This window comes from Folsomia candida, unplaced genomic scaffold (genome assembly GCF_002217175.1).
Source record: "Folsomia candida strain VU population unplaced genomic scaffold, ASM221717v1 Fcan01_Sc002, whole genome shotgun sequence".
Lineage (NCBI taxonomy): Eukaryota > Metazoa > Arthropoda > Collembola > Entomobryomorpha > Isotomidae > Folsomia > Folsomia candida.
Window position 1 is genome coordinate 13,157,476 of NW_019091194.1, and position 26,074 is coordinate 13,183,549.

Sequence of the window (26,074 nt, forward strand, 5' to 3'; positions counted from 1 at the left end):
ACATTTTCATTAAAAATTACATACACACGCACAAATTACACAAAGTTATGTAAAAAAAACTGCACTCAACAAGTATTCACTCTCAGGCATGCAAAATCAACGAGACTAATAATAACTTCTAAACTAATAACTTTCATTCTTGAATGTAGTGGTTGTTGGTTTGTTACAATTCTGATGGTTTCATGTGCCCATTTGACTCTACATCGTAACTCTATGGGAAGAAAATAATAAAATTTGCATGTTATACTTAACTATAAACCTAATGTTATATTATATCATTCACCATCATAAATATCTTGGAAACGTCGGACTTACCTTAAAGCTGGGATTGTCATAGGACGACTCGGATTTTCGATCATTGATTGGTGCTTTGGCATAATTTTGTTTCTTGATAATCATGAGCAGCGTAATTACACCAATAATTGACAAAGCCGCAACGACCGCAAGGGCCACCAATGCTCCATAGTAGCTGCTTGCTTGATTTACTTGGTCGGAGGTTTGCAAATTATCTGGATGGTTTTCTGAAACACACAAATATTGATGGCGTTGTTTTTTTATATTGGTCAATTACTTTATTTAGATACCTTGTTCTTCGGGCCTGGGTAGTTGTCCAGCCTTTGTCTGAATAGAAATCACATTCGATCTCTTCTTTTTCCTGTAATATTTCATGTGTCACTTTCAGCACTTACATACAATTAGTCTATTATCTGGTTATTAAAACTAGGTCAAGTGGTTTATCATGGCATTTTAACATTTTGAACTAAAATTGACACTTTGATATTACTTCATATATATGTACTGTACTCAGCCATAAGTGATGACCACTTAAACGCAAGGTTAATTGACCCCGGCTAAACTTACCCATTGGATAAGAATGCTTCCAACCATAATGTGTAGCTAAAATTAATAATACATTCATGTAAAGATTCACAATTGGATGATGATATTATAAATGTGTATAATCCATTGGTATTAATTATACTTGGTTGCGGGTTTGAGATCAGTAAGCGTGGCTTTTTTGCTCGTCTCTCGTTTAGGGACCTTAAAATAGTCCTTTTGTTCCTGCTTCTGGTCGCTCATGTAAATGACTTGATAGATATTTATGAATTTATCCTCAGGATGCGGAACTCCTTCAATATTTATCTCAACAGACGTTTCAGTGATTTTTGCATGCGAAATAGCAATGTTGAAGGAATATTCATCTTCGGTTTTTGTGGTGCGTACAAAGATGGGTTTCTCAGATTTCAAAACCGTTGTTTGATTAGAATCAAATGGAATAAATAAAATTTTAACTTCGTATTCTAAATTAAAAAAAAAATATTGGTTAGATTAAAATTCCGTGAACACGTAGATAATGTGAATACATAAATATGTAAAATTGCTACTCGCCTTTGTCTGGTTGCAAATTTTCCAACTCGAATTCACTCAATGAACGATGAATTAAGGGGGTCGTCGAATAAACCTAAATCATTAAATACATTGTGATATGATATTCCAGCAACAATTATGTGTTGTGATAAAAAAATGTATGAGTTCATACCTTGTCATCGCTAGCTTTATACGCGATTTGCACTCCATCGACAAGATTTTTTTCGAAATCGGTAAATTTTCGCCAATGAAGAGTAATGGAGTTGCTCGCAGTTGATCTCAATTGTACTTCAGGATCAACAATAATTTCAGGTGGGAGAGTAGTTGTTGGAATGGCTGCAAAAATAAATAGCATTTCATCATGATAATTCAGTAGGTTGTAATTCAGGAGGATTGATGCATACGTATGGGAGGGGTCCGTGCAATCATAATGTCGCTGGTTGATCCAATATCCGACTGAACAACCACCACCTGCAACAGAGTTGACAATTTAGAAACAAATTCTACTTGTAGACAAAAGAAAGTTGCAAATAAACTCTCACTTTTATTTGCACGTGGTACTCTGTGTCCGGTTTAAGGTTAGTTAGGAATAATTGCAGATGAGTGTTGTCAATGAGATCCTCAGCTTGTTGGAAGACTTTCCTTTCCCACTGAGCAGGATTTGATTTGTGCCTACAAAATTTCAAAATGAAATCAGTATAGTTTCAGTATTATATTTCTGCATTTAAATAATCCGAAAGTTTGAAGTTCATACTCAAATTCGCTTGTGTAAAGAACTTCGACATGTCCTTGAAGGCCGACAAGTATTGGGGAAACGGTAAAGTCGATTTGTAGGGTCGATTCGTTCAACGGATGAATAACGATATTCGCTACTTTTGTTCCTACATGATTGGTTTATTTATTCATTTTATTTATTTATTATCCAGTGCATTTCCATTTCTATATTTTGCATTGGTTAAGCTTTACTTACGGTCACGATGCATTCCATGTGGTGGTCCCTGTTGGAATGGATTCAGGCCAAATGGAAATTGGTGACCACCTGAGAATATGTGCAAAGATAATTTTGCTTAACAGGTACAAATTGCGTTTCATTTTCATGATGTGATGTACATCTGCAGAAACACTGGCGAGCTTCAAGTTTTTAAGAGTCCAAAGCAAAAGTATTTATGTAAATGTGTGTCTGTACTTGTCAGAATTAATGCAGAATGAAAATTGGCAAAACATCACGTGCATATACTTGTTATACATAGCAAGCTGAATACGAACCTTGACCTGGGAACCGGGAGGGAGGTGCGTGTGAGAAATGCGGAGGAGGTCCCTGACCATGAGGTGGGAACTGCCCCACCTGATCAGGGTAGTTTTGGTCATCGTCATCCCCAAGTTCTGAATTTGGAATTAGTACAATATAACTTCCGTCCTCTGCTCGCTCCACAAATTTGGCCCCCAATTCCTTCTCCAGCTCTCTCACTTGGTGAGCAGTTTGAACTTGAACAAATGTGCCAGTGTTGGACGACGGTGGGGGTGGCTGTGGCTCACGGTCCACTCCTCCCCCATGAATCTGGTCCGATGGAAGCCCGCCATCCTCTCCGAGAGTTGCCAAGTGATGAAGTAACTCTTGGATCTGGTGTGGGTTAATTTTGTCCAGGTGAACAAGCGTGGGTTGGTTGCCAGCAGTGGAAGGACGCTGGTGGGGGTCGTGCTGTGAAGGGAGGTTTGGTGGTGGATGCAATGGGAAATTGGGTGCTGTAGGGCCGTTATTAAGTTGTGTGGTGTTAGCATTAGCGTCGTGTCGTATTGGGGTGGGTGGAACAGCGGCTGTCTTATTAAGCGTTTCAGACGAAGGTACCAATGCATTTTTGGATCCGTCTACAAATAATCAATAAGATAGTCTGTTCTACAGCATGCACAAACAATTCACTACAACTAAAATTAAACGTAGGGATTTAAGCACTCAATATACATATATCTGTATGTAGCTCAAGTCAAGCTAAGTCAAGTGTGCAATTTGATCCAGCAGAATTTGATTACACTCTTAAAAAAAGCAGGCATCAGATTACAAAGACTTGTACTTACTTAATTCGCTCAAATTGTGAAGGTGATGTTGAGGAATTTGTGGCATTCTGCAGGACCATTGGTAACAACACTCATTTTCGGGCATAGTCATAACAGCAGCAAATTGCTTTGGGCAAGGCAGATTCGCAGGTGGTTGGTCGGTCATGACGGGGCAGAGGCTTTGACAGGTCACGTTACCAAATTCGCAATAGCACCTAAAAATGAAACAGTTTTGAATTATCACAACTTGGTTTCTATTTATCCTGTTTCTTTCAGAGCTTTACGGATGAATGGGACGAATGTGGTTATGGTTGGGGTACGGATGAAAGCATTCGAACCCGTTTTCCATTTAAGAAACACTAATTTACTGCAAAACGAAGGAATGTGGATCTCACCGCTTATCACACCCGGTTATCTTTTGCGGGATCTCGTCAAAATTCCTAATCATGATCCCACCTTCGACCATGCAACTGGAATGCTACAAAATAACAAAAAATTAGGTCGTGAGTAAGAATTGTAGCTAAGAAATACTGCATTTGTACCTGCACACAACGCATTTGAGAGCAACAATTTGGAGGTTCCTTCTTGAACTTTGGATCTGGTTCCCATTTAACGCACGAATCATCCAATAAATCCAAACCATCCACGGGACAATCAATTTCGACACATTTCATTTTTCCTCCACGTTGACAAGTGCAGTAGGCTTCGCATGTATCAAAAAATTCTTCGCCAAACGCATAGCTTTTATCTTTATGCATACAAGGGAGCTTCTCAGCAGGTGTAATACTAGCAGGGTCATCTTCCGTTGTAGCGTCCATCTCTTCTGGACTTTCTCCAAATTCAGAACTCAGAAATTCACCATCTTCCAAACTTCCCAATGAGTCGTCAAATTTCGTAAATCCTGCCGCAATATTGCTCTCAACATTTCCAATATTTGCCTTGAAATGGTATTCTGTGTTTCGATCAAGGTTGGAAACTGGTAGAGTGATCTCTGAACGAGCTGTTTTAATGGCATCCTTGACTTTAGAAGTTACATTTTTCCATAGCTTTGTATCAGTGCTGTACTGAATGGTGATGGATTCATCGGCTAATACACTCAATTCCGCATCGCTTATTCGAACAGCTACCATGATGGTGGACTCATTCAACGGATGAATGAGAGATATTCGAAGGGAATACGAAGGTCTGACGGTGGGGGCCTCTGAGACTGACGATCTACCTTCGCCTTGTGCTGGAACAATTGTAGTGGAATAATCCATTAGTGTAGCTGCAGTGGTGGTGGCATCTTTCATGACATCGCTTAGGGTTGAATTGCCACATACTGTGAAGTTACGAACGATAAATATATGTACTTAGAAACTATGTACCATTAAAGTTTCAGTCAGTCCGCATGACTTTGATAGTACTTGGCATTACATTTTTTTATAAATTTAAGTAACTATGATCAAAGTACCTGTGACCATGCAGCATTTGTCACTCGGATCTGGCAGTGTCACGCAATCATCCCCACTCGAGTTAGTTGCTGCTGGTGGGCATCTGAGGATGAGCAAAATGTTAACCACAAAATATAGTCATGAATCTGGTCAGTCGTATATTGTGACTCATTTTAGCGATGTACAAGAGAATAAATGGAAGCCATTTTTCTGCAAGCTTATTTGACTTGACTTTTAACATCATCTTTTCATCAAGACAACAATACAAAATCGAGTCAGACTGAATTTTATTGTTTCCGAGACACGAAACCATAAGAAAAAATGAGCTACACAAGGCATAAAGATTCATCTCAAAACAAAATCGTAACACACATACCTCGGCTGACAGGTAACATCCCCATTGCTGAAACACATGCACTGCTGGATACATCCATCATAAAATTTCTCATCCTTGGCGTAAGTAGTGTTTTTGTAGAGGCATCCATCTGTTGGAACAGTGGGGCTATCTTTTCTACTTCCAGACTGTAAGGGTTCCCCCTGGCACACCAGCATTTCGCAACACTCCAAGTCCGAGGGGTCCTTTTTTATTTCGCATCCCAGCGGAATTTCCTTTTCCTCGTCTCTCCGGTAATTGCACCTTGGCTGAAAAAATTAAACATGGTCAATTCCACATTTTATTATTCCAAGAACACATTACTCATCCTCCTTGGAAAACGAGACCTGCCTAGAGCTCTTTCTTCTTATTATTACATATCCATATATCAAGAGAAATTCACGACTTGCTTACTTAATTACAGAATAATATTATTAAGCTACAGCCTCCTACTTTTTGAAGCAGTGTCTTTGGTCACAATTTGGTTCCAATATTTTAAATTCTTATTTAGATTCAAACAATATTAAATTCTTAAATGTGGAAGCATTATTACACTTCGAAAAAGTACACAAATCATAAAACAATATGCGCAAGTAATGGATGAGACATTAGATATTTATGTACTCACCACACAAAGAAATTCTCCCGAGGTTTCACATCTGCATTTGTAGCTGCAATCGTCAAAATGCTCTTCTCCATATGTATATGTCTTATTTTTGAATACACAACCATCCACCTTCTGGGTTGAGGTGGACGTTGGCGTCGTTGGAAGAGATGTGGATGTAGATGAAGAAGAAACCTCAGTTGCACTTGTGGGAGTCACGCCTGCAATTATAAAAAATGACGCATTGAAGGAGGAAACAAAGAAATTTTCACTAGCTCCTTATCCATGCATGAATAAGGAGCTATGTAGACAGACTAATGAATAATGATTGCATGCCAATTCTTCTCACTTTATGACTTAAACTACAAAACAGCTCATATTTGCAAAAACAAGTCCATTCGTCATTTTGAATATTTTGAGGAGAAATTTTATGATTCTTTAATTGCAGGCTTACATTTATACATATTTTTACGGACAGCAGGAACGTATGTATGCAGTACATTAAAATAATCGTTAAAGTTCCCCATGGAAGAAATGACGATGAAATAGCGAACAAAGTGAATGACATAAATTGGTTTACCCGACTGGCACCCATGGACTTCGTCGTATGGATCTCCAATTTGTCCCTCATTACAAACACAAAGAGTTTGATTTGTTTGTTGTTCTTCATCAGAGAGAAGTCCGGTCGCAGGGCCCAGACAATGAGCGTTAGGTCCACATTTAACAGAGTCGCAGGGTTGCGGAATTATTGCCACAATTTCTGCGGATAATCATCATCATTACTTATTAGCTAAAGTATTAATTAATTAGCATTGCAGATGGATTAGCCAATAATTACTTAAGAAATGCCATTCACTAAACTAAGCTTAAGTTTTACATATTCCTACTACAATTAATTTGCATATGCTTCTAAATGATTTAAATCGCATATCAAGTTGTCTTGTCACAATGATTCGTCACGCTTCGTCAAATGCGTTCCTGGTCGTTGTGAATGCTCAGTGCATATTAAAACAATTTGGTAATTTATTTCGATCTAATCGATTCGCACGGGCTGCGGTGTCGTATTTGAAAAAAAGTGTTATGCAATCACTGAGCATACACACATACAACGACCCCAGACTCGATCCATTGACAATTATGGTTTAGAAACTCGCTAATGGATGCATGATGGCTGAATGATGACAGATTCTTAATTAGTTTCGCCGACAGGTTTATAGTTACACAGTTGTCACAAGTCAACACCTTCATTATTATTTAATCATATAGCTTGATCACATTTATGCAAACCTTTCTCGTTAATGTGATCTTTGATAATCAATTAAAATATGCATTGGCTAACTTTTGGAATTTTATGGCATTGTGCAAAGCTTTAAGAAATTTCAAAAGTGTTGCATATCAGAAACATATCTCACCACGTCCTGATTCCTCCGTTCGACCGTGTGGATGAGCTCTTGCACAAGCGATTAGAACACAACAATCATCAACTCCGGATGGTTCCTCGAAGCACATTTTATCTGCGCAAAATTACGCGAGAATTATAAATCAGCTTTTCTGTTTTAAATATTTCAAGCCCAGAGAGGTCACATACCGTGAGAGAAAGCTCCTTTTTTGAAAAGTGGGATACTGCACCGTTCCTGTTGAGGATAATTTCGTACATGTAAATTAACAACTGAACCCACTCATTCGGTTCCTCATATGTATTTACTTGACTGACCATGCATTTGACTTCACCATTTTTCAGACATTCGCAACGTTCGTCACACCCAATGTGAAAAATTTCTCCAAGTTCATAAGACGTTCCATTGTACAGACAACCAACGGAAGACACGGGGTGAACTGTTGTCTCAATTTCAGTTACACCCACTGCTGATACTGGGATGATTGTTGGAGCGGCCGCCACTTCCTGCTCAGTGGAACTACTTGAAGTGGGGTGGGCAGCGTCCATTTCCGTTTCAGCTGATAATTCGGATGATTCATTTGAGGTATTTTCCGTTGATGACGATGGATTTTGAGGACTTGCTGTAATTTATAATTTTTATAAATGATCAAATTAAACTTGTTGATCGAATTTATAACTTATTTCTGGTGAATACATATTAAGAGCATGTGCAAGGTCGTAGAGTAATTTATAATGAAATTAATATATTGCCAAAGTAAATAAAAATACAGTGGGGGTTGAAAGGTCATTTGTGAGCCGTGATTTTGATTACAGTATATATTTTACTATAAATATCTTACTTTCACTTTTGCATAAAATATAAAAAACATGACAGAATGGCGATATAGAACGAGGTAGAAATAATAACTATGTGATGTATTGCACAAGTTAGGTCATTTCGTGTAGGCATTTAGCTGAGAACGTTCATGAATAATATCAATTACGTATAATGTTTGCCCTTAAATTGTTTAAAGGCCGTATTTAAACGTAGGCAAGTGTTCAGTCGCCTAACAATTGGATTAAAGACTAAGTAATTACATAATCGGCATATATGGACAAAACTCAATATGATTTATCAAGAGGTACATACATAGGTCCCACCCTTCATTTTGAATTATAATTCCTCACAACTAAAATATAATTACCTATCAGTCCACATTTGGTCGACAACGACAACTAATACTTCATTAAAACTACATTGAATGTGACTCACACTAATTGCACTAATTCCTTGCAGTGGTATACACCACGACTAGAGACGACGATATGTATTTATACATACCTATATTTATTGTAAATACATCTACGAGTAAATGTGTGTAACGGGATCTTTGGAGCAAATACACACAACGCTAATTCAAAAACATTGACAATGACATCATTAAAGAAGTCACCCCAGAGAGGATCCCCGTAAAGGATTCATTTACAATACCGATTCACTCGCATTCGACTAAACCGCATTCGCATAAATAAAACTGCAGAAGAAGAGGAACTTTCTATGTATATACAAATTTCTATATACATTTGTAGTGCCTGAAGGCTGCACGCTTTATCGAGCTCGGACCAAGAGTGATTGGTCACTACTACAATATTACTTCTACGACTACGAAATTACTAGAATTGAGTTTGGACTTGATTTGTATGTTGCTTACCATCCGTAATAAATTGGACGGACGGGTACTCCTTCGCGTCCACGGCGTATTTGAGGGTGTAGGAAGTGTTGGGCAGGAGGGTTGAGAGGGTGATTTGTGGAAGACCGGGGGGAATCCTGTGTTCTTTCCACACCCCATCGCTTCCTGGCCTCTGTGCAAGTTCGTTCGACAAAGCGATCGAGAGAATTGCCTCCTTGTCGTTCTTGGGCAACTTAATCACGGCTGAATGGTCGCTCCGTTTCAGCACCGTGACTTGCATGCTTCCTGGCCCGTCCGCTTCTTTGGTTTCCGTTTTCAATAACTCATTGTTGAGAAAAGCAGCGGACGAAGAGCTGCTGCTCGATCCATCTCCTCCATCCTTTGTCGACTCAATCTTTAATTTTGACTTATCATCTTCACCCAAATTGTTGTGCGACTCTGTCAGCTTAAAGTCGCGGCCCCCTTTGACATCGTCGCCGACAGTGGAGTGGTGGGTATGATCTTGGGGTTTGATAACTTGGCATTGTTGTGGAACACAACACCCATCAAATAGGGCGTCGTTTCCAATCAGGATTTTGCATGCATCGCTCATTTCTCCGGTGATGTTGGACATGGGAATAAAATCCTTTTGGCAGACTGGGGTCGTTGGAGAGTCTTGACAGGAAAGTTCACCGGATGTTTCACATTTGCAAGATTTTTGGCATTTGTGAGTGAATGTGGTTTCTCCAGAGTTGATTTGGCGAGTTTCAATCTCACATTTTTTACCTGAAGGAAATACAAATTGACAGCAAAAAATTAATTACCTTTGATCAGTTAGAGTCTGAGAGAAAAAGATAATGTTCTATTAATTCGAAAGACTAGACCATTGCATCAACCTCATATCCTCTGTTGTTAGCTGTCAGTTATTGTAGCACGAATATGTATGTACCTCTGTCATTTCATATCTGACAAATATGTAGGTTGTTGCTCGATCTTTATAATTTTTAATGCATACCAACGTCTTTGGCCCCAGAAATCTACAACATCGAGTTAGACATGCAGAAGAAACTAACAAAATTTCGTACACAATTTTGATAATTAAGTGTCTTTCTTGATGGTTGGAAGTTGACGCGTTAAAAATGTGAACTTGCATGCGGTGTGGCTGATCAAAAAAAATACTCAGGTTACTCAATATATTACAAAGCCTGGTGCAGAATCTATTTTGATTTCGATTCAAACCACAATAAATGATGGATGAAGGTTTGCAATAACTGTGACACTTGTGTATAAGCTGTGCTAATATTAGCCGTGTAGTTGTTAATGGCGTAGTGAGATCTACTCTCTAAATTCAAGATGTTAATTTCAATTCATAAAAATTTGATTTAAGGCTGAAATGTTTACTTATATTTATTATCCAATACCACCAACCACTACGTACTGCACGCTCAAAAGTGAAATCGAATGCCAGCGCTAAATTATTCTAATCAGATTTTAATAGTAAATACATCATGACATAAATACAATCACATCTGCCTAAGTATCGGGAAATCAAGGTACCTGACTTTTTGCTGGGTCCTTTAGATTAATCTTACATATAAATTTCGCATTTTATGAATCCATTCAAAAGTTTTTGAGGTAGCAACTATGTTTCAGATAAACGACGCTTCAACAACTTGTCACCAGCAAACTAGGTGAACTCAGAGTAACGGAAACTTACAAGAAATCAGAATTTTTATTACGCTGTACTACTTAAAAATCATGCAATATTGTCATCTCGCAAACAGAAAGAAACAATGAGTACAAGTACTTATCATCATGTTTCAAGATTATGTCAGCCTGATTCAAGTTGCTTTTGCGGTTTTCGGTTAAAATAAACCCAAGTCTCCCACCGTTGCCAATTCATTCGAGTGTAATAATAGCAACCTGCCATCCATGGAATTATATGTAGTTGCAAGTGCATTCATTTTATGAAAACACTAATACAGATACACACTGTATTTTATGGTAAAACTAAAGTTTAAAGAAAATCAGTAGGACGAAACTAATTCTTTTCAAGTGCTGTCTTTTTGGGAATTAGTAGACATGGCAGGTTTGTTGCTTATTGTATTGTTTGGTCAGAGCAAACGTCTAAATATGCGTACCTTCAATTACTTCTGCTTCCGCTGCACTGCACACCTTTTCCGAATTCAAAGTTGTTCCAGGCGAACACGTACAAAGGGCTCGATGGTTTCTCGCGACACAAATTCCGTTCGTCATGTTTGTTTCCTTGCACACATCGGGCAACACCTTACAAGCATCCGCACAAGCTCCTCCGACGCACATTTGGTCATTTAGGCAGCTGGTGTCATCACTGCATTGAGTTTTTGCTGAAAAAATTTCATGAAATTGTTAATTATTATCGTCAAGAGTGGATTCAGATATGCATTTAAAATTGTTTAGTTTAAATTTACATAGTTGAGTCTTAAATATTTATTGGCTGCGCGTTGAAATGAAAATTAGTTTATTTTTGTATTTATTTTTTTGAGCTGCATTTGTCGAAATTCCAAATCTGAATTGTATGCAATTAAGTACTCATAGATGTGTATGCATATAATAATGGCTAAATAAATAACCCTGAAAAAATATTTCGCTATACAAGCCCTCCATTTATTTAATGGTACATCACCCTCCGCACCCATTGTTAGATAAGAAATGAAGACAAAGGACATTGTAATAATGAGTGTCACATTCATTGTTGACTTAGTATGGTGTTGGTGACAACCTTTATTCTCTGAAGATGCTTCATTTGAAAATTAGGTATGCAAATGATTTTATCATCAACATTAAGCTATTTTACTAAGGAACAAGTAGTTACGTCGCAAGTGTGTTCTCTGCGACGGATAGAAAATGATGCATCAAATTATAATTTTAAATTAGTTCTGCATTAATTCACACATTTCATTTGATAAAAATCCTTCAGGCCATTTGAGCTCCGATGCTGCTGAAAGTGTGGTTTTACTACTACTTGCCTGGTACTTATATATTGTTACCAGTATGCACAATAGTACTTAATAAAGAATTTGTAGCTTAGTTTTTAGCCTGACAAACTTCCCAATGTGAAAAGGGACCAAGAATAGAAAATTATATCAAGGTATCCCCAGGAGTCCCGGTCAGTTTTGAAATGATTGGAAATTAGTCGGAAAAATATACAAAGAAATTAACGAAGTATTCAATGCTGCTTGCAGTAAATTGTAATTTGTTATCAAAGAATATAGATGCATGCATATAAAAATGCAATAATTTCGTCCACTCTCTCGAATATGTATGTTTGAGCTCCTACTGATGCGGAATACAACTTAATTTCTAAAATACATGAAAATTGTCGCAAACTAACGGAGTTTACGAACACTTGGCGTTGTTTTTCATATAAGAATGAGATAAAATTTGACACGGTTCCCATCCATCGATGAAACAAATGGTCAAACTCAAGAAAATTTTCACAAACAAGAAAACTGTTTCTCAGATAAAACTTAAACTTCTCAAATTTCGAAAATGCAAACAAGCAGTCTCACTTTCTTTAAATATGTAGCTATGACTTGAGATTTATTAAACTTATTAACTGAATGTAAGTATTCATGGGATTGTACGTGTCCCTTGTTTATCATTAACTTGAATATAGTCATTTCACTTTCAAAATAGAATTTGAAGGATGGCAGGATTCGTCGAGTTTGTGTATTTGTTACGTTGACAAAAAAATTGTATATAGAGTTTGATGCATTTGGTGATAACTTTACAAGCTTGTCGTGTTAGCAAAATTCGTGTTGCACTTTTTTAAAGATGATACATTGGAGAAAAACCAACAGAGCTTAACAGAATTGGCCCAAAGGGATTAATTTAGCAATAAAATGGTACAACAAACATAACTGACCACGTTACTTGTGTTCGAAATCAACCACGTATAATTTACATGACAACAAAATCGGTATTCTTAATGTAAATATACTGAATTCTGTTCATGTAATGGTCAAAATTTCATACAATCTGACGATAATATTAATTTGACAGTTTCGTATCATGCTTTAGCGTCTTGTATCAATGTATTTAGAATCGTTTGAAAGTTGTACTTGTGAGTTGATTTACCGGTACCGTCTTGTATCTGTTTATTAGAGTTTATTTGGGATTAGCGGTGGATCTGGATCAGCAAATTCTTTAATAACGTTGTCATTGGCGTGTAGGTACTCGTCCATTCTTTAAAGTCATTTCTATTAGGTCATTGGACTGTGATCAAATCAGATGCGGTAGATACAAACATTTTCTTTTATTGCGTTCCTCAAAGACAATAGAGGCGGAAGAAACCAGAAACTATGAGTTGATTCCGTTGATTCGATATCATTGAACGATTGTACTAAATCAAATTGTGTAATACGACGGACCATTCGAGGGAGTGTACATGTCAGAACTTGTGTGTTTAGCTTCTATTTAGCATTAGCAATATCAAAACAATTGTGGTGACATTAACGACACTTTTGAGACAAAGATTTGCTTTTACATTCTTGGTATTTTGTGCTTCACTGTGGTTTTTAGATCTTAAGGGAATGTTTTACTTCTCGGCAATATGTGATTTACCAGATTCTTCGCATTTTTATTTTCGGGACGGTATTTGTATCCTACGTATGCATTTAGTATCCAAGTAAGCATTAGGGAGTTTGCATGTATACTTCCGTAAATAATTTCCGTGACGTAGCAACGTGATTCCGTAGCTTTTCACGGAAATTTTTCACGTCTTCACGTTGCGGAGGGCGACAGTTTGCATAAAAACACGCAACGTGACCCGTAGTAAGACATCCGTAATTTTTCACGTATTTACGATGTTTTCTCTGTCGCTACGTTTAAAAATCAACGTGAAAAACTAATTTTCACGGACGTTCTACGGACTCAACCATTTCTACAAAATTGGTTCAAATAATAGCGTAAATACATATACAAAATAATTCCTTAACCTTAAACAAATATTTTAACAGCTTTCTTTCGAATGTTTTAATATGTTAGGAGCAATACTATCACAATTAAGAATAATAATTTGACTTTATCTCCTCACTATTTGCATAATTAGTTATTTATTGCTTGAATTTACTTACAATGAGGAGGTGTTACGTGTTTATTTCCGATTTTGACAGGAGTAATTTTAAATTGTCACGCTCAGAAATATGCCGACCCATATTTATGCGTTTTTTTAGAATGCGCATGTTTTCGCCCGTAGCGGAATTTAAAAAAATTGGCGAAAATAAGAATTTGTCAAAACGCTGTCACTTTCGAATTTTAACCCGATTTCAAAAATTGTGCTCAGTTTGTGCTCAGAATTAGTCTGAAATTATAAAAAACCCATTTAAAAAACTTATAATTTTCAAAAAATTAACGGTTTTGCGTTTTAAAAAAAACTTAGAAATAGCATGAAAATATTTAAAATTTTATAAAATGAATTTTTATAGTACTTCTTATCAAAAATTATGTTTGTTCAAATTCGAAAAGTGGCAGCGTTTTGAAAAATTCTGATTTTTTCAAATTCTGTAACTGGCGTAAACATTCGCATTTTGGAAAACCCCTGGATAAATTGGCGATAACCACCTCACACCTCCTCAGTGTTAGATTGACTAACAATGGAGGTCTCCTAACGCACCTATTCTTACAGATTTCTAACAAAGTATCAATCGATCAAAAATTTAACTAGTATGAAATTTGCAATATTTGCATCCGAAACGGACAAAACGGAGAGTAAAATCGGTGCATTTTGCAGATGAATTTATTAATATTAATTAAGATAAACTAATCCAAGGACTTTGGTTAACTATTTTATAATTGGCATTAATTAGTAATTAGAAAGATGTGGAAGAAGGACTGAAATTGTTGAAATTAATTAGTTAACTAATTTTCTAAATGCAACTCGGATTTGGTGAAATACAATCTTTAAAAAAAGCTTAAAAATGAAAAGTGTGGGGTGCAAAGTGTCTGGTGCAACCGCCCCCAGGTTGCTTATCTCCGTCAAGTTAATGCTGGGAAGGGTTTTGAAATTTAAACAAAAACTTTTGTTGATAATTCTAAAATAATTCACAACTAAAAATTGTAAAGTAAAAATTGGAAGAATAGAAAACATAATTACGTATTTATTTATTTGTGGAATTGCAAACTATAATTCCGTAACCGTGCAACGTATAAAAAAGATGCATTTTTACGTTACGGTTTACGACACGGACGTCAATTTGCAAACTGTCACAACGCAACGTCGACGTAGTTTCAAAATCTACGGTTCTACGTCACGTTCAGGGTCCACGGAAACATTCATGCAAACTCCCTAATAGGGAGTATATAGGGAGTATTATAAAATATATTTTGATTATACTTGCGTGGCTGGTGAGATCAAGAGATCTTTAAATTACAAGGTCAACCAGATTTGCATGCTCTAGCGTGTCTCAAAATTGGGCATTCTATCTTGTGAAGTGCTCATCACTAACAATAAGTTTTCATAAATCTCTAAAAGTAATCAACACGACATTGAATTAAAAGTATACGTACATGGTAATATACACTAAAAAATTGGAAAGGAAAGGCTGCAAATTTTTTGGGGTAGCGAAGCGTTTATCAGTCCTCTTTCCGATGTCTTCTTGGTCAAAAAAATACATAAAAAAAATTGCATATGTGTTCTAAGAAAAATATCACCTCATCATGTATTTATTAACGAATTAAAGGGTGTTGGTATAGTTTAAACAAACAGCAAAGTTGCAACGGTCACTATGAATACGGCTGCCGGCTGTCTGACATTACATAGTCAATAGTGGCAAATAAGTGGCAACCACCAAAATATTCGAGGTGAATGGAAATTCCTGTTTAAGAAATGGAAAGTGAAACTGGTCTGGCATAATAGTGTTCTTTGAATCAGCAAATATTAGTAAGCAGGATGACGACAACTCATTCCAAGCGAAGGGATACTTTAACGCTAAATATTCCTGTGTTTGAAACCGTTGACTTCAATGTTATCGAACAGACTCCAATGTTATCGCAAATCTTTATCATAATTACATAGGTAATCCAAAAACCGGTCACCAGAATCTTGTTTATCCTGCAGTTGTACAAGTCAAAAATAGCAACACACCAGCTCTTCATCTCCTCATACAAGATGCACAAAGGTAGTGCAATTTGCACATAAACTTGCATGCGTGTAATTATTTTTTTGTAATAAAAAGCTAAAAGTTTGCAATAATTCTTGTTAATGCAGCTCTAAATTGCATTCACCAAGGAAGGAGAGCACACAGACAGAAGACGTATGGATACTATTTTGTGAACTACTAAAAAAATTGGTTTGCTGCTTGACAATGCAGAATGGAGGTGAATCTGAGACGTGCATAAAATTGTACAAATAAGAAAGTGAAAATGCAGAGGAATTGGAATGCAATCAACTTTTAAAATAGAAATTCTGCACATTTGCTCCTAATGAGGAAGACACTGAGACTTATGCAAACTACTCAATTACAGTTAAAAATTTGACTCTAAAATCTCATAAAAAATCAGACGAGTGCTTCATTATGTGTTGTGCACAAGTTGTGTGCACATCTGTGCAAGAAGGTAGCCGCAATTACAAGTAGAGTGTGGATGGGTGAAGTCTGCATACATTTATGCAAATAAATATGTGTGTACAATTGTAATTACTGGATAATTTGTTTACAAGTCGTAGTTAAATAATTAGTCCTTATGCTTGCTCAACCTGATCAATCTAAATGGATGGGCAGATACGTTTCTAATTACGTTGCAATCACGTATCACTTGCAAGGATGTGAAAGTACATTGAATGCTGTGCAAATTTTGCAATCGTCAAAATGTAAACATATGGATGGCTACTTTTAAATTTAAAAACTTGCAATCCTTACAAAATTTTCATATTTGGCAGAATGACAGCAAGACTTCAATAAAGTGTGCAGCTATCTAAGTAACTTCAATGTCCTAAGAATTCCCTAAATTTATAATTTGACGAAGGCATAATCCCAGTAATTAAACCCTAAATAAAAGCATGTATGATGTCCACACAATACTACATACCTACATACAAAATGTGTAAATATCTGCATATTAAAGATTTCATAATCAATCAACATGAGAAATGAACATAATAGGAGCCATTTCAAGAGCCGATTCAATGATACAATAAACTATTCCAAAATAGTTTCAAGTAAAAATATGCATATTAATAATTCAATAATAGGTGTTATTATTGTAATTTTAGACGTTATGGCGCCGTCCACCATTATAGCCACAGGGATTATCAAATAAATATTCGTAAATCGTACTTTATTCAAAAAATTTCTAATTTCACAACAATTGTTTGTCTACTTGGTAAGACAGAAAGTGATAAATAGGTACTTCATTGAAGCTAAAGGACTAGTGCTCCATTGTCAATACGAATTGTTTGAAATACCTGACCGGAAAAGTTTCATCACGTTTTCGTTTTTGAATTCCCTGATTGTCAATCTGATTCTACAACTGTGCAAGCGTGTCTAATCGGGTAATGGCTGGTACTGATTGCATTTAACAACAGCCAAGTTTGACTCAAAATCGTTAAAAATCAAAAGTATGTGTTGTGCATACATACAGTGGCAGAAGACCGATAGCAGTCAAAGTGAATGGAAAAGTACTCTCGTTCACGAGATGAAAAAGAAATTGCAAACCTTTAATATTTCCGTATCTCAGTTTAGTCGACGGTATTGAGTAATAACAATTATTTATTGCGTTTCTCATCTGTCATAAGAAATAAGATTGACACTTGCAATTGAGGGGCATGTCTTTTTTGTGATTGAACAAAAACAAATTCATGCTCAAGTTATCAAACATATTTTATTGTGATTTTCATTTCATCAGTCTGGAACGATCTTGCTTTTGTTTGCCCTTTTGTGATCATCACATTTGAAATACTCAAATGGTGGTCTATGTCAAAAATAAGGAGCAATTTTAAAAGAGGAGATTACCTCGTGTTCTAAATCAAATCGATTAACAACTAAATAGAGTTAGTTTGAACAAAATATTCTATTTATAGGATGAAATAACAACACTAGTGCCGTTCATATTCTTATTTAATATGAGGTACACGTATTGCTCATGAATTTTTTTATTTGTAATGGTAAAAATTCACTGGCAAAAAATTGTTGTACTATGATCTTGTCTATAAATTTGTATTTCATCTCACTATGAAATTAACATTAGATTCATAAATGGTAACTGTATCACACAACTGAATTGGCTTTCAAAGTAAAGTCCGATGAGTTTTACTTTGAACCACCGCAACATTAAATGACTTGTCGTTTTGGATGAGTTCGGTAAGAACCACTTTCGTTGTACGTTTTCTGCGCACTTTTTGCTACACTTGTTCATCAACAATCTTTTACAGTTAATCAGTAGTTACGCATTGCCAACAACAACAAAGTATGCTCAACTGTAGATACAAACTGATGGAACAGTGATCCGGAATCTAATGGTAGTTGGTACATTAGTGATGCTTTTTCTTCAGAATGCTACGGCAATGTTTTTTACTCATTTCTTTCACGGCTTATTATATTGATGTGGATACTACAAAAATGCCAGGCTTAATAAAGTATTAAAAAGTATACACAATTTCAAAACAAATCATGATTCGTTCAACTTTTATAAGATTCATATATTTAACAAGTCGGATCAATATGTTAAATTTTCTCATTACATGTCCCCAGAAATTTGGGTTAGTGATAGATATAATTTCTAGAATTTTCTTGTACAATGTTTTACAAAATTAACATTACGGTGATTTAGCCACGAATTCCCATAATGTAGTCGATCACGTAGCAAATTATGAAAAAAGTTGTTTTCGATCTGTACGTATGTACATCAGGAATATGACCAAATCAAACTGCAAAAAAGCGGTTGCCGCTACAAAAATGAGTTACTCGCGCAAGCTATACTACAACAAAGGTCATTCGTGGTGGTTCCCGTTTCAAAAAGTTTGAATCATTGGATAATTGCTTATTAAGTGAATACTTTTTCAATGTGGTACGGTGCATGGGAAACAACAGAAGTTATGAAAAGGTCAGTCACGATCAGCTATAAAATCGGTTGTTGATCTGAACACTCGTACGCATATAAAGCTTAATAAACATGTTACATCGACAATCGAGCAGAAGCTATGAGAAACATTAGTGCTTCTTGTGAGGTCATACAAATCAACCGCGAAAGAAATTACAACTTACCAAAGATTTAAACTCCATTAAAATAAAACCCTTGTAAAAACGGAATATAAAAAAGTGGCGAAACAAATATGTTAGTCCGTCGTTGAACACTAATATAAAATACCCTCCAACCACACCTCTCTGAAGTAGCTTTAACTTTGTACCTCATATGCCCTGTTTCGTGTTGAGAATGCCACATGATGAATTTCAAAACTCGCTGTTGCCTTTTTAACCCTGTGGTGACCTTGTCAAAGCATTAAAAAAACAAATTTGGATCTATTTCCCGATGTTTTGTTGAATGGGTGTCTGAGAGATTCAAAACACTTGCGGACGGACTGACGGACGGACATAAAGTGGTGTAAGACATAAAGTTCCCCACTTAATGACAAGCAATTTTTGCATGCATCAATCTAGCCATGTCCAATTCAATGATCTGGCACCCAACATTTTCAAAGTACATATTTAAATCCATAATCTAAACTCTAGTTTGACAATAAGCTGCTTATTAGAAAATTATAAATGAGCAGCATTAGAATAATACAACTTGCTTAATTGGTGGAAGCTTTATGCTGACTGGTGTGTATGCGGTATCAATGGTATCGTAAGAAGATTTCCCCATTTATTGAGATGCAAGACATGGTGAGCAGCAAAGAGAGACGCGTGTTTGAAAATGCGTTATTTGAAGAATTCTCTCCTGTGTTAAATAAAAGTTGTTACGCTCTAAATCTTATTTCTGAATATGCAGAGATCGTCTTTATATTTAATAGTGAATGAGTAAGTTGCTCTTGACGTTTAATTGAATGTTGTGTCCAATTTAATTATTTTGCACTTGCACTATGTCATTCAATGATGATGCACAAGTTTTTGAGCAAATGCACTTTTGCATATAATGACATTTTTATAAGAAAATGAGAAACTAATTATGAACAGAATTAGGACAAGTCTTGGGTTAATGAAAGTTGGTTTGAGTGAGATTAACTTGAGATAATGAGATACCACTGATCAAAGTTTAGCCCACGGGTTTAGACAGGAAAACTTTGTTTACTTATTGGATGGAAATTACGAACACTACATAATTTTAATGTGTATTCCTTTGTTCTCGAACTTACATTCTATTTGCTATAGGTAAATTTCGTGTATAATTACTGACAACGTCGAAGAGTACATAGGTAAATAGTAGTTTAATTAAATTCGAACCTCATTTACCATGTACACACTGTTAGTAATAATTGGTTTTTAAGAATCGTTCCGAACTTGACGGAGAGAAATGATATCTATAATAACTAAATAACAGATGAGCTGCATAGGAAATAGCTAAATCTATTTTTCCGAGGACATATGAAATATGGATTCACCTGCATATTAAATGATGAGTCCATTTAATTGTGGTTTCCTTCACCTTCATTATTATAAACAAATCTTATCGTTAAGCCAGCAGCAGTCGTGATGCGAAGCGATGCAATTATTGTACGTTTATTTCAAAGATGATAACAATTATAGTGAAGTGATCCAATGCCTAATAATTCGAAGTCCGCAATCTTTTCTTGTACACTTCCCTTATGTATAATTGCTGAAAAATTAGTCGTTATATTCTCCTGAGCCTGGCATGAAGGGATTGAGATCATTCTGAACAAAAGCTTGTACGCAGAATATGTACTTGCTTACTAATCCCTATTCATTCATGTCTCGTCTCAAACTCCAAACAGACAAGGGCCATTGAACACGGATATCCTTTTGTATTACAGTTGACGGATATTATGTATTATGCATTATGATCCTCGAAACCTCGATTATATTTTAAGTATGCGCCCACTAATTGCCAATTACAACGATTAAATCTCATGAATATTCCTAATATTAAATAATCGAGAGGAAATTACAAAAATGCTATTTAAAATAACGAGTAATTTAAAAATATTGCATGAAAGTGAAACTCTTTCAAGGAGTTTGAGTCCTTCAAAAATTATTTTTGCCAGTAGAGATGACCTAAAAATTAATAATTGTCATTTGGAAATGGAGCACTTCGCAGCATTTTAATTTTCTTCTGAATATGAAATTAGATTTTGTTCTTGACACGACACTATTGACGAGAGGTTGTCTGATGGTGCTGCTCTGTCGGGTTTGCACAGTCATTAATTAACACCCTGCCACTTGCCTTAAAGACCAGGGATTCAAAAATGAGAAAGATACAGTCGACCCAAAAAAAATCAGCTACAACATTGGACGTATTTAAATTCACGAAGCACATCGCACCAACCACCAACACCCACCCACGCTCCATCCGCATTTTTATTCTAGCCTCAACTTATCTTCTTTCGTGCTCTCTTGGCAAACAATTAACGTGCTAAATAAAGAAGATGAAGACGAGCTCACGCGTTTTTGTAGCAACGGATTGTTATCTGTGGTTTGTAGAAAGTACGTGTTTGCTTTGTGCTCTTTTATACTTTTAGGCCATTAGGTTACAATGCAATCCTACATACCTGATGGAATCACAGAGTAGTTAAGACTGTTGTGATTGTGTAGTCAGAAGACAATTCCATAAACAAAGAATTTCGCCCACCTCCTCTTTTGTAAAATTGTATAATGTAGGAAAAGCTGTTGTCAATAAATTGGCCTTGAAATGAGTTTCAATTTCATCCAATTGAAAGAAGTTAATAGTGGCAGTGGTGAGAAATGGGTAATTCAGAGTAACCAAACTCGTATGTATATGTACATATATCATCGGGGAGATAAAAATCAGTGCAGAAATTGCAGAAATAGTCTCAACATCCATACACGCATACGTATTGGACAGATTAGGTCATTCACCAACTAATTAAGCATTCAACCACAGCCACGTCATTGTATCACAAGCAGCTAGACCTTGGAAGAGACGGGAGAGCGAGATTTTGGGGATTACCTTGCCTGCTGCAGAGAGAATGTTGTATGAAATGAAGCAATGTTATAGGTAAACTTATCCACAATTGACACCATTTCCCAGCAGATCACTTAAGGATCCGTATTATTACGTTTTGCTGACGTCTCACTGTGACAGTGAATAAATGAGTCATTATCATCGACCACGACCACCCAGGCCATATGCTCACACTTTTGGGAGTAGTGCATGTATTAACGCATCATTAGTGTGATTTAGTCAAAATTGATACCAAATTAGAGCTATCGTACGTATTTAGCAAATTGTAACGACACGACATGCCGTAACCTTGGGTATAAAGGAACTTTCAATTTTCACGTGAGTCATGAAAATATGTAATTTAGCTACATATTTATTGTTATTACACTGATTTGTAAAAGTCCCTTGAAGTTGTAAATGGTTTGGCCAAATTTTGATATCACACTACATATTTATTACACCGTAAGTAATACAACAGCAGCATTTTGTGATAATTTTGAATATGGAATACTGTATTTTATTCTCACATTTTTTCACACACTGACCTCAACTTGGGTGTCAAGTCAGTCATAAGCTAATTAAATATAACCCAGTTTCCCACTCAGCTATTAATATACATAGGCCTTAAAATGGGCGAGTGACTTGATTGATGCATTTTATTATAATTCCTCCACCATTGCTATGCGTATGTATTATTTATAACCAAATGATGCTTCGCAGACATGGAAGGTTAATTTTATTTACGCATTTATGTTGCAAGTTAAAATAAACCGGATGATATAATTTCCCTTTTGCTCAAGATATCCACTAAACAATGCTCAAGCCTGGCGAACCTTCTGTGGCCCTTTTCCCATGACTCTTCTCAGAAGCCTGATCAGAGCTTTGTATTCACGCTTTTGTGGTGGATTTGCTTTGTTTGCTACTGGGCGATGTTTTATGGGTTTAAGTATAAAATGGAAGATTGAGTGGGAAGATTACTTTTGCTTTTATTTTCTATGAAACTAGTTCATCCATTACCCACACATAACATATGTACATGCAGGTAAATGATGCGTCAAAATGAGCCCCTTGGAGTTGACATGAGAACGGAAATCATAATTAAATGAACCTCGGTGCAGCGGGTTAAGAAGGGAAGAAATCCTTGTAAAAAAAGTGATGTATGAAACGAAAACAGGTGAAGAAAAGGAGGCTACTTATTGACAAAGAAAGGAAGAGTAAACCAACAACAAGTAGCCAAATACAAACGTACGAACTCGTACTCGTAGTAACATCTCAACAACAATCAATCGACAGAAAGGAAACTTGGTTGTCGCATAAAAAAATGAATAAATATTTGTAGACAAATGTTGCAGCAGGTTAAGCTTTGTCAATAAACAAGTACTTGGATAATTATCACTTGATGCTATTATAGGAAACATGCATTCAGCACGAGTCATGCTTTATACATAAATAAATACACCAATTTAAATAGTGCCACAAGAATGAGAACAATTATGTTCTTCTCAATATACGATGATTAAAATACACATAGCAAGTATTTGACGTGTGCATTATATTGTGAGAAAATATTTCGAAACAAATACTTCCGTAGCATAATTTCTACACACAACGAGTCGGTTATAAATTCCTAACGATCCTTAAAACTCAATTCTAATAATATTGCTAATAATTTGTAAGGGGATTTTCTGAGAAAAATTTACCTTTGCAATGCTTATCTGACCCACATTCTAGGCCATAATCCGCATCACAGAGCAGTTCCTCATTGTTACATTCATCCGTGAGCTGTTTGGCACATACGAAGCAACAAGGACAATCTCTCCTGGATATAACACGTCCATTTGGACAATCCGAAGAGGTGAGACTTTTCGCGCATGGCACTCGATCGACACCACAAACACATGCGGTGGACTTATTAAAATGGTCACTAGTGTCGCTTGTCAAAGTGGCTTCTTGACCCACCACAGAATGACACAGGTCACCCGCACAAATTATATATACACAAATTAAAACACCAATGTTAGTATAACTGAAGATTGAATTGTGGGACTTTCTTGTCCCACTAAATTTCGAAATCAGTCTCTTTCGTACAGGGGAGTCTGAGACCCTAGAAATTCTACCCATATCCATGATTTTAAATTGTGGATTGCAATTAATAGTCGCTAGAATTGTCACAATTATCTTCTCCCAATATTCCAAATATTTTCTATTACTCGTTCATGGTCTTCGCACCTAGTCGAGCAGGCGATTATGGTGCAATTGTTTGGTTAGCCTCGAGGACACAAACTTTCACTTGTCCAGCCGAGTCCAGAATAAATACTGTATTTATTTTCTTAAGTAGCCATTAAGTGAAACCGTAGAAGAAGTAGAAATAGAGAGAGTGTATCAGCATCCGTGCCCTCTTTTCTTGTGCACACATACAATAGCCGGTATTTCTTTATGCTGTGATCCTACTGCAACAGGTGAGTCGAGTCGTAATATTACATTATTAAGGACTCCAGAGACGGAGGGTATTCTTAACTCGTCGGTTCAAGACATGGCATGGATCCTTATACGAATATTAACTACATGCTACCCACACAAAAGCACAATGGGCAGATACATGCGTGGAATAGCGCTATGCATACAGCACTTGAGACACAAAAAGCCGAGAAGGGTTGTCTCAGACTCAGGTAGGCGCACGTAATATTCGTGTAATAATCTAATCCGCAGATAGAAGACTTTCCTCCATAAGTCCCTTCTTCACAAACAACTGCTCAAGTGTATGTATCCTATTTTACTGCCACCACTGTAAAGTCACCACCATGTGCAGTATATCTGCGTATGTATGTCCATATATCCAGCAGGTAGGCAATTATCCCTCTTCCAGCTACATTCCACACTTATGACGATGAGATGAAATGACCGCTATAAATAACAAAAAACGTCGTAATCTCTCGTTAAGAGGGGACCAAGTTTCTTGGGATTGTGGCAGAACACGACTGAGCTCAAGTATTCAAACTTGTCTCTTTCTTCGTTCCTTGTTGGTTGTGGTCGAAAAGTTCATCGTTCATTGCATGAAGATTTGTATTCCTACTCAGTTCTCATACGACCAGGTATGGGATAGGTAAAAAGCTGTGCCTTTGATACAGCACAACAACACAATCAAGTCTTGTATACCTGCCTGCACCTACCTGTTTTATCACGTTGAAGCAGCAGCATCAACGCAGCCCACAAGCCTGACACAAGAACAAGTACGTAAGTGAAGTGAAGGGGTAAGTGAGTACGACGACGAAGGAGTGGAATGAAATGCATCATATCTTTGGTATTCCTTCTTCTGCTCTCTGAAATCGTCAGGATTTGTTATAGCAAAGCTCAATTTTTATGTCGCTGATGCTCTTGCAGAAGAAGAAGAAGACGTTCCTTCCCGCATCATCGTATCGCCTTCTATATAACAACGCTTGGAGCAAGTTAATTTCATCAACAAGAGTCATCCGTCCGTGGGGTTATTATACCACTGCATTTAGTTTTATGGTCCGAATCATCTACGGTTCACTAAACAGAGGATGAAAATAATTTGCATACAGCCAAAGATTCTTGCACAGACGTAGGATTTGATTTTGCAAGACAGACCTTGTCCAAAGTCTGGAAATGAATGTAATTTTATGGATTGAGGAAAGTTTAAGCGTTAATACATTTAACAGCTTTCTAGATTATTCTTCTTCCGGCAAAAAGATGGATGAACTGAAATATGATTAAATGTGTTATGCATACAGGATTTTTTAATTTGATTATGTAACACGCATCCTGCGGGGCCTGCCCAGCATCGCACCTGAGGTTTTGATTTGCATTGTTGTTGTTGCTGTCCAGCTGCATACGCGCAAAGTATTTTTTTATTCATGAGGTTCTTCTTCATTTGCTGGGTTTATGAATCAATGGTAAGTTCATGTACTACAGATAAATATTCACCACAGATCATCTCATTGATTCAGAATGAAGACCTATTATCCATTGTGGCATCTTATATGATTTTGTTCATTACCATCAACTATTTACAATTTAACTCTACTTAAAAATGACAACAATGCATCATTGTACTAAATGGCG

The 26,074-nt window shown here is 36.5% G+C and overlaps 1 protein-coding gene across 2 annotated transcripts; it reads right to left on the reverse strand.

Moving 5' to 3' along the window:
* Nucleotides 1-159: 159 nt before the first annotated feature.
* On the reverse strand, nt 160-24,976 carry LOC110843468 (putative epidermal cell surface receptor). 2 transcript variants are annotated; one of them, XM_035848685.1, is made up of 25 exons: nt 23,692-24,976; nt 11,020-11,244; nt 8,921-9,664; nt 7,545-7,849; nt 7,419-7,464; nt 7,243-7,344; nt 6,411-6,590; nt 5,855-6,051; nt 5,230-5,495; nt 4,874-4,956; nt 3,963-4,741; nt 3,816-3,898; nt 3,442-3,635; nt 2,635-3,234; nt 2,339-2,407; nt 2,123-2,249; nt 1,911-2,040; nt 1,773-1,839; nt 1,541-1,704; nt 1,390-1,462; nt 983-1,301; nt 862-897; nt 585-655; nt 316-521; nt 160-211 (listed from the first exon to the last, which is right to left on the reverse strand). In XM_035848685.1, the coding sequence occupies exons 1-25, from the start codon at nt 24,116-24,118 to the stop codon at nt 164-166; spliced, it is 5,541 nt and encodes a 1,846-aa protein (XP_035704578.1). In that variant the 5' UTR covers nt 24,119-24,976; the 3' UTR covers nt 160-163. The 2 variants fall into 2 exon arrangements, with proteins under 2 accessions (XP_035704578.1, XP_021945125.2); XM_022089433.2 differs by lacking the exon at nt 2,635-3,234.
* Nucleotides 24,977-26,074: the final 1,098 nt, after the last annotated feature.